General features: G+C 37.4%; 2 protein-coding genes across 2 annotated transcripts; both read left to right on the forward strand.

Moving 5' to 3' along the window:
• Positions 1-297: 297 nt before the first annotated feature.
• LOC114378918 lies at positions 298-1,267 on the forward strand. The gene is made up of 3 exons (XM_028337504.1): positions 298-318; positions 427-862; positions 1,122-1,267. The coding sequence occupies exons 1-3, from the start codon at positions 298-300 to the stop codon at positions 1,265-1,267; spliced, it is 603 nt and encodes a 200-aa protein (XP_028193305.1).
• Positions 1,268-10,280: 9,013 nt separating this feature from the next.
• On the forward strand, positions 10,281-11,300 carry LOC114378650 (3beta-hydroxysteroid-dehydrogenase/decarboxylase-like). The gene is made up of 2 exons (XM_028337297.1): positions 10,281-10,357; positions 11,065-11,300. The coding sequence occupies exons 1-2, from the start codon at positions 10,296-10,298 to the stop codon at positions 11,270-11,272; spliced, it is 270 nt and encodes an 89-aa protein (XP_028193098.1). The 5' UTR covers positions 10,281-10,295; the 3' UTR covers positions 11,273-11,300.
• The last annotated feature ends 359 nt before the right edge of the window (positions 11,301-11,659 follow it).

An 11,659-nucleotide genomic window follows, 5' to 3' on the forward strand; every position in this document is an offset into this window, starting at 1 on the left:
ATTCAATGATTCTTTTTTTTCATACTTTAGTTACCGTACATTCATTGTTCTTTTGAACTAGATAATTGTTGTTTTGTTTTCTTGTATGCAAAGAAGATCTACTGCAGGTGATTTGATTCCCATTGATTTGGAGATTAACGCCACTTGTAGAAGGCGTAATTTAGAGAGAATCAAAATTTTTTTTTGTAGGATTTAGAAGCAGCAGCAACTCCAGAAGAAGAACCTCAATCTTTCGAGGCATCTTCTCATTTTCCTATTCCAGGGAATTCTCATATAGAACCTATTGAAGACCCAATCATGGCTGAAGAGCCAAGAAGAGTAACCCTAGAGGATTATTCAAGTTCTATTGTGCCATAATTTTTCACTAGTATTGCATAGCCAGAAGTTCAAGCTCAGACAATTACATATCCCCCTTCTTTGATACAGCTGATTCAAAATAATCTATTTCATGGTCTACCCAATGAAGACCCTTATTTGGCCACCTATATAGAGATATGCAATACTATCAGGCTGGCGGGTGTGCCTGCGGAGGCAATCAAGTTGAGTCTATTCTTATTTTCTTTAGCTAGAGAAGCTAAAAGATGGCTTCATTCTATTAAAGGAAACAGTCTAAAGTCATGGGATGAAGTGGTAGAAAAGTTCTTAAAGAAGTATTTCCCTGAATCGAAGACTGCAGAAGGCAAAGCTGCTATCTCTTCCTTCCACCAGTTTCCAGATGAATCGTTGTGTGAGGCACTTGAAAGATTCAGAGGTTTATTGCGGAAGACTCCCACTCACGGTTTTTCAGAACCAATAGAGCTCAACATATTCATAGATGGGCTGAGACCACAATCTAAGCAGCTCTTGGATGCTTCAGCTGGGGGTAAGATCAAAATGAAGACCCCTGACGAAGCAATGAACTTAATTGAAAGCATGCACTGCTAGTGACATTGCCATTCTAAGAGACCGAGCCCACATTCCTACCAAGAAGAGCTTATTGGAGCTAACCTCACAGGAGGCTCTTTTGGCACAAAACACGTTGCTATCCAAGCAACTAGAGACATTAACAGAAACACTCAGTAAGTTGCCAACTCAGCTTCATTCTGCACAAACTTCATATTCTTCTATTTTTCAAGTTGCAGGATGTACAATTTGTGGTGGAGCTCATGCATCTGGATGTTGTATCCCTCATGAAGAGCAAATTGCACATGAAGTTAATTATATGGGGAATCAGCCCAGAGGCAACTTCAATACAAGTGGATTTCCAGGATTTCAGAACAACCAGTAGTATCAACAGCAGAGATAGTGGCAAAATCACCCTGGTAACCAATTCAATAAAGACCAGGGTGGTTCATCTACAAGGCCATAATAGCAGATGCCAAGTCTCTATGACCGAACCACAAAGCTGGAAGAGACTCTAGCTCAATTCATGCAAGTGTCAATGTCTAACCAAAAGAGCATCGAGTCTGCAATTGAGAATCTGGAAGTCCAGGTGGGCCAGCTTGCAAAGCAGTTAGCTGAAAGACCATCCAACAGCTTTACAGAAAACACAGAGAAAAATCCTAAGGAAGAGTGCAAAGTTGTGATGACTAGAAGCAGAATGGCGATTCAAGAGAAGGAAAGTAAAGCTAATCAGAAGGTGGAGGGATTTAAACAATAGCTGGATGATGAAATGGCACTGGAGCCGGTTGATGATTTAGTTGAACTTGAAGATATTGTTGAGGAAGTAGAAGGTGATGAAGAAGGAGAGACACCAATAAGAGATTGTCAAGAGAGAATAAAGAAGAAGAAAGAAAAAGAAAAAGAAGAAGAAATAAAAGAAAAAGAAAAATAGTTGAAAAATGAAAAAAAAAGAAGGTTGTTGAGACTAAGAAGAAGAAGGGCAAGAGTAAGGCTAACATAGAAAAGAAGAAAGAGGCTACTCCTATTGAATGCAAGGAGGTACCTTATCCGTTGGTACCCTCCCGGAAAGATAAAGAGTGACATTTTGCCAGATTTCTTGATATCTTCAAGAAACTGGAAATTACCTTGCCTTTTGGAGAAACACTTCAATAAATGCCCCTCTATGCCAAATTTTTGAAGGATATGTTAACCAAGAAGAACCGGTACATCCATAATGACAAAATTGTTGTGGAAGGTAACTGTAGTACTATTATTCAACGCATTCTTCTGCCCAAGCACAAAGATCCAGGAGTTGTCATGATACCGTGTTCTATTGGTGAGGTTGTTGAAGGCAAAGCTCTCATAGACTTGGGAGCCAGTATCAATTTAATGCCTCTCTCCATGTGCCGACGACTTGGAGAGATAGATATAATTCCCACACGCATGACCCTCCAGTTAGCTGACCACTCCATCACAAGGCCATATGGAGTCATTGAAGATGTTTTGGCGAAGGTTAAGCACCTTATATTTCCAGCTGATTTCGTTGTCATAGATATAGAAGAGGATGTTGGCATTCCTCTCATTCTTGGCCGCCCATTCATGTCTACTATAAGTTGCGTGGTAGACATGAGGAAGAAGATGCTGCAGATGGGCATAGAAGATCAGCTTTGATTTGTTTCATGAGGACAAAGATCCACCTAGCCAAAATATCTATTTTAAAGTGCATGTGATTGAGGAAAGGAGACTTGAGAAGGTCCTTAAAGTAGGAACTCTGTTGGATCCTAGATAATAGGATGATGCATCAAGCTAGTGACATTAAAAGAGTGCTTACTGGGAGGCAACCCATATTTTCTTTCCCTTTTCTATTTTTCATTCTTATCTCTTGCATGTAGTTAGGATACCTTGCTTGTGATTGTGATTAATTTTAGCTTGTTTAGTAATGAACAAGGGGTTTTAAGCTTGTGTGAAGAGATAGACAGAAAAAGACTTGGAAATTTTATTTTTTGCAATTGTCTATCTGCTAAGCACAGACCATGCGCTAAGCGCTCAGTCTTCACGCGCTAAGCCGAGCTTGCTCGCACTAAGCGCATCGACCCCTGATTGGTTGGCTGAACAGTTCAGCTAAGCGCACATCACTATGCTAAGCCCAGCATCTTCATTGTAATTGAACCTTAATCAGTGGGCTTAGTGTGGATGATGTGCTAAGCGCTGCTTCTTTTCTGGAAAATTTTTATTGTAGTAGTGCTAAGTGCACTATCCTGAGCTAAGCCCCAGATCCATTCGGTAATTTGAGCTTTCAAGTTGGGCTTAGCGGGGCAGAATGCGCTAAGCGCCAATCTCTTACTGTTTTTGAATTCTTGGAAGTGCGCTTAGCGCGCCTGTTGTGCTAAGCCTGAACTACTCTCTGTAAGTTGAAGCTTGATGGTACGCTAAGCCTCACATCTCAGGCTAAGTGCATATTGCAGAAAAGTTTGCGTTGCAGAAAGTGCTAAGCACAGCTTATTGTGCTAAGCCCCAGATGCTCACTGGACTTTACAACTTCAAGTTGGGCTTAGCGCGAGGTTAGGCTAAGCACTTGGGTTTTTAAACTCAAACGTCACATGGGCACGCTAAGCACAGCTGTGCACTAAGCGCGCCATACAAATTTCAATTTTTATTAAAACCAAAGGCTAAGGCACTTGGGTGTTACCCCAAATACCTTTAGCTTCTGCCTTTGTTAACCTTGAGCAAGTGTGTATTTCTGCTGCGTGTGTGTACTGCTTGTCAGCATCTTCTTTGGTTCATTTCAATCACAATCCAAGTAAGTGGGTACATTTCCATTTTTATTTTTCATCCTTCAAACCTTAGGATAAATGACTTCTCGTTTTCTTAGTTGTATGTTGTTAAGTTAAGTTTTTTAGTTTTAGGGTTAGTCATTTTAGGATTTTAGGTAACTTAGAAGCCCATTAGGGGAAATGTGGCTGAAAGGGGTGAAGACCCATGTTGTTCTGTTTGGAAATCGCGATGAACGCGCTAAGTGCGCCTGCTACACTTAGCATGTTCATCGCAACTATTAAAATTTTGGATTTCCAGATGAACGCGCTATACGGACCCTATCGCGCTAAGCGCGTTCATCCCTACTGATGAACGAAAGTGATGAGCCCGCTAAGCACGTCTGTGCGCTAAGCGGGACTAGTGTTCAGACATTAAGATTTTCAGAATTGTTGTTCAGTGCTAAGCCTGACATGTCAGGCTAAGCGCCACTATGCTTTTGTAGTTTTCCTTTGAATAAGGCTAAGCGCAGCTGCAGTGCTAAGCCCTTGTTGTGTGTTAAGGAGGTTGAGCTAAGCACCCTGCTGCGCTAAGCTCAACTCTCTCACTGTCTTTTAAGTTTTTGTAGTTGGGCTAAGCGTGCCCTGTGTGCTAAGCTTGAGTGTCATTCTAATGAGGTTGAGCTAAGCGTGCCATGCTGTGCTAAGCTCCAACTCTCTTCTGTTTTGAAAATTGTAGACTTAGGCTAAGCTCAGCTGTTGCGCTAAGCCTAATCTACAGAAAAAATATTTTTTGTGTCTTCATGCTAAGTGCCAGTCTACTGCACTTAGCCCCTGAGTATAATTTTATAAGGCGCACTAGGCTCAGCCTACTGTGCTAAGCACCCAGTCAAAATTTCAGCTTTAATTTTATGTTTTTGTTGAAAATAACCTATGCTAATCTCCTGTGTTTTGTTTTATATTTTGCAGATGACATCTAAGAAAAGGAAGGCTCCTTCTACACCTTCCCAAGTTAGATTTGATCGGTCTTGGTTCACATCTCAAGAAGCTTGGGTGAGGTATACTGATATTGTGGTGCCTAGGAAACTACTACCAGAGAGGAATGCGGTAGTTTATTACACAGAGTTCGATGAGTTCAAGGAGGAACTCAAGAGAAGACACTGGGATGAGGATGAGCTCACCCCTCTTGAGCCCTTTTATTTTGATGCAAATGTACACATGGCTCAAGAGGAAGAGACTTCCACATATCAGATACCTGAGCCATTGCCTAAACCTATTCCTGAGGAGACCCAGCCATTTGCACCAGTCATGGAGCTAGAGCAGCCTATCCAGGATTCATCAGCAGCTCTAGCACTGGATCTTAATGAAGATCAGCCACAGGATGAGCAGGATGTTTAAATTCTGTTAAGTTGTTTAAATTGTGTTTAGTTTAATTTCTGGAAAGCATGAACAATTTAGTTTATTTCAGTTATTTTATGATTTATGTTCAATCATTTAAATTGCAGCCTTTATGTTTCAGTTCTTTAAATTTCAGTTATTTAAATTTCAGTACTTTGAGTTGATTGCTTGTACAGAAAGCGTGTTCGAACAATGAACTGGTTGAATTGGATATGCAATGGATTGTTTTGTATGAAATGAGATTCTGCGAATGATTTGAATAAGCAATTGTATGATTTGAGTGGATTGGAATGATTAGATAATTGTTTTGATCAAGCTTGTAGCCATTAGAAGAGAATTTGGAGGAGCAGGCCTCACAGGGAAGCTTTGTCATCCATTGATGTTAAGATGTACTAACTACTGCCATTGGGCGACCAAAACACCCTGGTTGTGTCTGTGCTGCTAGAGCCGATGTCACGATCAAACAATAATTTGGACCGACTTCAAGGAGCTCCCTCACGTCATCATCCATGGCTCCCGAAGACCTGGAGCAACCGAAACAAAAAATTAGGGAATAGCTGAAGGAGTCGATCACAAAAAAAAGTGACTTGACAACTAATGTTGTCCTTCAGCCAAATGCAGTCCTAGTTGCATTCTAAGATGCAATCGCAGATGCAATCATAGGGACTCGCACTGTCTCTTTAAGCCTAAGGTTGGTTCCTCGGGGCAGGACCCAGACATGGGTGACTCACAGAAATGTGGGTTGTATGTCAATGAGAATCCTCCCCGCCTAGTTGCCCCTGGATGAGATTATGAGGGGTCAACGACCGTCCACAATGTCAATGTCTCAGCATCTCTATTATAATATCATGGATTCTATAAGTCACTTTACATTATTGTATATTAGCTAACTGATTGTTTTAAATTCATACATACTTTACTTTATTTTAACAACAATAGGCATATGATTGAGACAAGTATGCGAGCAGGGAATGCCTCTGTGTATGGATTCCACGAGCCACAATCCATATAGAGATCTCGGCAATCACAATTTGAATCAAAAAAATATATTAAAAATTGGATGCAGAATTCACAAAGAGATGTGTACCTAGGAGCTTACTTGAATGGGTAAGTTAAATTGAACAAATAAATTTAAATAATGTATGCTCTATAATAATTTAATGTTCTCCATTGCAGTGCAAATTGCCAAATGGTCGTTATATGTCCTAAGGACAATGTTATCATCTGGTTTTGTTCTTTGCACAATAGGCCCGACAATTACTTGAAATGAATTATTAACAGGTCAGTTGTATTTTGTAATACATTTACATTATCATTAGTCGGGAACATCAATATTTTAATTGTGCAATACACATGCATGTTTCCCTTAATTAGTGCTTTGAAGGGATTCAACGATAGTCAAGAAAGTAAATCCAAGGCTGCTGCTAGATGGATTGTAGTTAAAGTAAGTGATTTAAATAGTGTTTGTTGCCTTAAAAATGAAATTTTATTACAACATAAGCTAATTTTTTATTAACTTTGAATATCTAAATATCTTTTTCAATTTAGTGTAATAAGCAAAAAGGAAGCACTGAGTGCAGGTATTACGTAATGCATTGGATGTCAATGATAGTCTTTAGAGGTTTCAAGGATAATTGGAAAACGGTAATTGTTTACTTCAAAACTAATTCAACTTGTTATTATTTATACTTATTAACTTATGTTTTATTAAATCATGCAGTATTTTACTGATCCAAGACCATTGGAACCAGAGAGAATGAAGAAAATTCACATTCAGTGGGCTAGATATTATCTAAAATTTAAAAATGAAACACTAAGTGTTTAAGTAATTTTAGAATTGTAGAATGATGTTAATTTAGATCAAGTTACAATTGATTTTATGTATTGACTTTCATTACTTTAAATATTTCTTTTAATTCATAGTAAATATTCAATTATTATGGACTGTCTGGATTGGTTTTGTTTCTCAATTTGCAAGTTAATTTGGGGTAATTAAAAAAATAGACAAGATATTAAAAAAAAGTCCAAAAAGCAACATCGGTTGTTTTTAACAACCGACGTTGTTTTTTGGTAAGCAACATCGTCTTTTCTAAAAATCGATGTTGGTGAGTAAAAAATAACATCAGCTTTTAGAAAAATCAATGTTGTCATCAACTCACAACATCAATTTTTAGAAAAACTGATATTGTCAGACAAACACAACATCGGTTTTTGTCAGTAAAAACTGATGCTGTTTAATACATATTTTACATTTTTTTGTAATTTCTTACTATGTGACATCGGTTTTTTAGAAAACCGATGTTGTGTTGTTTGGTTTAACATTAGTTTTCTAAAATCAATGTTAACGTTAATACTTTTAACATCGGTAGTTTTCACATTGATTAATAATCGATGTTGAAAGTCCTTAATAACCTATGTTAAAAGCTGATTTTCCAGTTGTGATGGCGTGGAGATGAAGCTTTCAAGACTAACTAGACAATTCTCTATCAGAAGCTCGCAATGGTGTTGATTACACCTCTAATCTACCGAGCGGGTTGGCCCTCTTGCTCTTGCTGAGGTTGATGCTTGCGCCTTTGGGGATAAGGCCTCTATATTATTTCCATTCTCTTTCTCCTCCTATCGACATCCATGATTCAACAATGGTCGTCCTAGTGCCCCTTGGACCTGCCTCCAATTCGGTTATCGTCGGGCTTTCGCACGAACTAGGCTAGGTACCCGACTTGTATAAGCTTCTCCATTTTGTCTTTGAGGGCCCAACAGTCTTCAGTATTGTGGCCATAATTGTGATGGTACCTATAGTTTTTGGTTTTGTCCAGCCCTGGTCTAGGAGGGGGTATAGGGGGCAGCTGTATGGGTATCTCTACATTGAAGACTTCTTCAAGAATGGTGGCTTGATTTGTTATTAAAGGTGTGTAACGTTCATACTTTGGTCTTATTGGAATGGGCTGATGTTTATCTGGTTTGTGCCGCTTGTCCGACTTGTGTGTGTCGGTCCTTGCACTACTTTCTCCTTTCTCCTTCTTGTGTTCATCTTGTTAGATCTCATTTCGAAACCTCAACATTTATTTCATCTGAATGTACCTTTTGGCTCGCTCGCGTAGCTCATTCATGTTGCTAGGGGATTTCTTGCACAAACTATCAGCGGACTTGTCAAGTCGCAAGGCCAATAGCATGGGGTGTAAAGCCACCTTAGGATTGAGATTCCTAATTTGGACGACAATTCGATTGAACCTGTCCATAAATTTGCGGAGTGACTCATCATCTACCCGGCGATAACAACATTATCATTAGAATTCAAATATATTATCAGCCTATCGATCCAATAGCCCGACTGCTAAGGGATTTGTGTCCCAACTCCTGTAGTAGGACTGACGAGGAGGGTTGACATGTATATTCTAATGCCACATCACTTTCCATGTCAATTGGAGGACCCCGAACAGTACATGAATGAAAAAAAATGAATAATTTTTAAAAAAATATTATTTACAAATTTATTTAATAAGATTAAGTTAGTTTTCAAAAGTTAGAATAAAAAAATTGCCCAATTCAATTTTATATATATATATATATATATATATATATATATATATATATATATATATATATATATATATTAGTTTATGTGATTTTCATTTCTTAATATTTTGTCTAATTTGATTGGATAAATTTAATTTTCAATATCTCTGAATCGTTATATAATGTGGGATAACCTTTTGAATGAAGTCTATAAGTAATCAATATCTATATACTAAAACTGAAGTATGGCAAAATTACTGGTGTGCCCATGCTTAAAAATTAGACAACTGTCCATTTTAATGGTTTTTTGGTCATTTTATGCCCCTCCTGCTTTGCTCAGTTTTGTGCCACCTCGCTGCCATGTGTTTTGCTTTGAACTTTTTTTCTGCTGCCAATTCCAGGTATCATTCTCAAACTGGCGGATTTCAACTCCCGTTTAATTTTTCTTGATAATCTATGTCAAATCCTAAATCATTCTCTTTCCTCTGTTTATCTCTTTCTCAAGCCACCCGCTTTTCGCAATGCATTCTCTCTTCTTCTTCTTCATTTGCTGCTCGCTTTGGTCTCTGCACGAGGATCTCACAGAATCGCTTGGAACACTATCACCAGTTCGTGTTGTTTCCTTTCACTCTTCTTTCTATTCCTTTTGTGTTTTTTTTTTTGCTTCTTCACGTTTTGCTTAGAAAATGCACCCCAGAAAAAGAAAAAGCAAAAAATTAACAAAGAAATTGTTCGAAACATGGTTTATCTTGCTTTAGTGTTCCTTTTGTTTTTCTTCGTTGAGTTTGTGTTAATTAAGTCCATGTTGTTATTAATTTTTCTTGATTGTATTCTCAAAATTTCATAGATTTGGTTATATCTAATTACCCTAGACCCATTGATTGCAGAAAGATATTCATAGGGGGTTTAGCGAGAGAAACGACGAATGGTGAGTGTTTTCTATTTGTATTGCGTTTGTTTATTTTCTTTTCCGGGTTTACCAATGAGCATTCATGTAATTAACTATTTTTTTAAAAATAATTTTGTGTAGCGCAATTCATCAAGAACTTTGGTAGATACAGTGATTGAGGACACTCACATTATCAATGGAAGCAGGTGATAATTGACACGCGTTTGAATTTTGAATCTTTTTTAGTATTGATTGTGAAAGACTTAAAGGAGGGAACAGAACGAAAGGGAAATGAAAGTTGATGCATTGAATGGTTTTGTTTGTAGGTGGAGATTAAGCGGACGATACCGAGGGGGGCTGCTGGCTGGAACTTAAAAGACTTCCGAACAAAGAAGATTTTTGTGGGTGGAATTCCTTCGACTGTGACTGAAGGTAGTGTTTCAATTGAGCTAATTTTTCACCTGTTGACAGTGAGGTGTTGATGTTGTAGACACCTTAGTGTTATAAAATTTAAAATTAAAAGGCATAGAAACATGGATAATGATGATGATATATTTCAAGGTTTGGAGAGGGCAGCTTCATTGTTAAATGGTTGTTGGTTCTTCACAGGTGTATACTGGGGAAGATGTAAATTATTGATTAAATGATGACGATATGGTGAAGGGTAGATCTCTTCATTTGGGAAAATGAAGAAACATGAAAAAATGCCTATTAGGAAATACTTATCAGTGACCGAGTTTGTTAGACTAAGAATGAATTATTGCATTCTCCTACTAAAGGAGGGGAAAAAGTGATTGATTTGCAAGTTAGGAAACCTAGCAATTGCTGTTGTATTTTGTTGCTAATAGATATTTGTTTTGCAGGCATATTTCATAACAAATATGGAGCCTATGAAATTCTGGGAGTTCGTGTCATTGGTAGTGGAAGGTCTTGGATATGAAAGGTAGGTTCTTACTTACTGTTAACCATTAGATGTTAACCAAGGATTCAAAACACCCATAAGTTTCATGCAAAAATTTGAAAGTTCTCTTTTTTATTAATACTTAATAATTAATAATTTACAGGAAATACCAATTTGAATTTCAGAAAAGGAGTATTTATAATTCCTAGAATGGACCAATAGTCAAACATAGAAGCTACCTATAGATATGGAAAATTTTCCTAAATTTAAAAACTTAAATATAACAAATATGAGAATATGCTTAGTCTGCATCACCCATGGGTGGCAGTTTGGAAGTTAGATTATAAATAAAGTTGCTATGTGATTATACTCAGTAAACATTTGGCATGAAAATTTATACATCTTTTTTCTTTGTTTTGTAAAATTGTATTAAGGATGCAAATTTAAGTTGTACTTACCAGCAAGATTAGGCTGAAGTTATTGTCAATTTGGGATGTTGGATTATGGAATTTTTGGTCTCGCTATCCTGGCTGGTGGATATTATTTGTTATCTATTTTATGCGTAATGATGACTTCTTCTTTATGTAAATTAGAATATTGGCTTCCTATTGTTAATCAATAATTCATGCTTTTATATTTAAAATAAATAAGGAACATAATTATGCTTTTTCATTCAGATAAACAAACATGAACATTATTATGGCATTCTCAATGCCATTTCTTTGTTATCTGAGTCATGTTGCTTTTAGGTCAAGGATAAAGATCCCCACCTTTGTTATCATGCCCATTGCACATTTGGTGGAGTGGATATATAAGCTGCTAGGCCCATATGGGATGAAGCTGCCTCAGCTAATTCCTTCAAGAATAAGAATCATATCTTGCAGCAGAACTTTTGATTGCTCAAAAGCAAAGGATCGCCTTGGCTATGCACCCATTGTAACACTACAGGTTCTATGACGTTTTAGAAACGTAATAATATATTATATGCTCTAATGCTCTATCATGGACATTCTTTGTGTTTTTTCATACTTTGAAAGAAAAAAAAAACATGATGAGAAGTTGGCTAACTCAAGGCAACCAAAATCACTGATGATAACGAGTTGAGATTATCAAATATATCATGAAATCAAGTATGAGATGTTACTCTTAAATGGTGATATTTCAGTGCACCAAGGTTCTTACATCTATAGCAGTGAGCATACATTAATCATACTTTTTTCCTGGTGCTTCACCCATAATAATGAGATTGTAATTTTTCTTGTAGGAGGGTTTGCGCAGGACAATTGAATCATACACACACTTGATTTTCCATTTCATGGTCTAGGGTACTACCGAGTAAGTCAA

The sequence above is a fragment of the Glycine soja genome, chromosome 12 (genome assembly GCF_004193775.1).
Source record: "Glycine soja cultivar W05 chromosome 12, ASM419377v2, whole genome shotgun sequence".
Lineage (NCBI taxonomy): Eukaryota > Viridiplantae > Streptophyta > Magnoliopsida > Fabales > Fabaceae > Glycine > Glycine soja.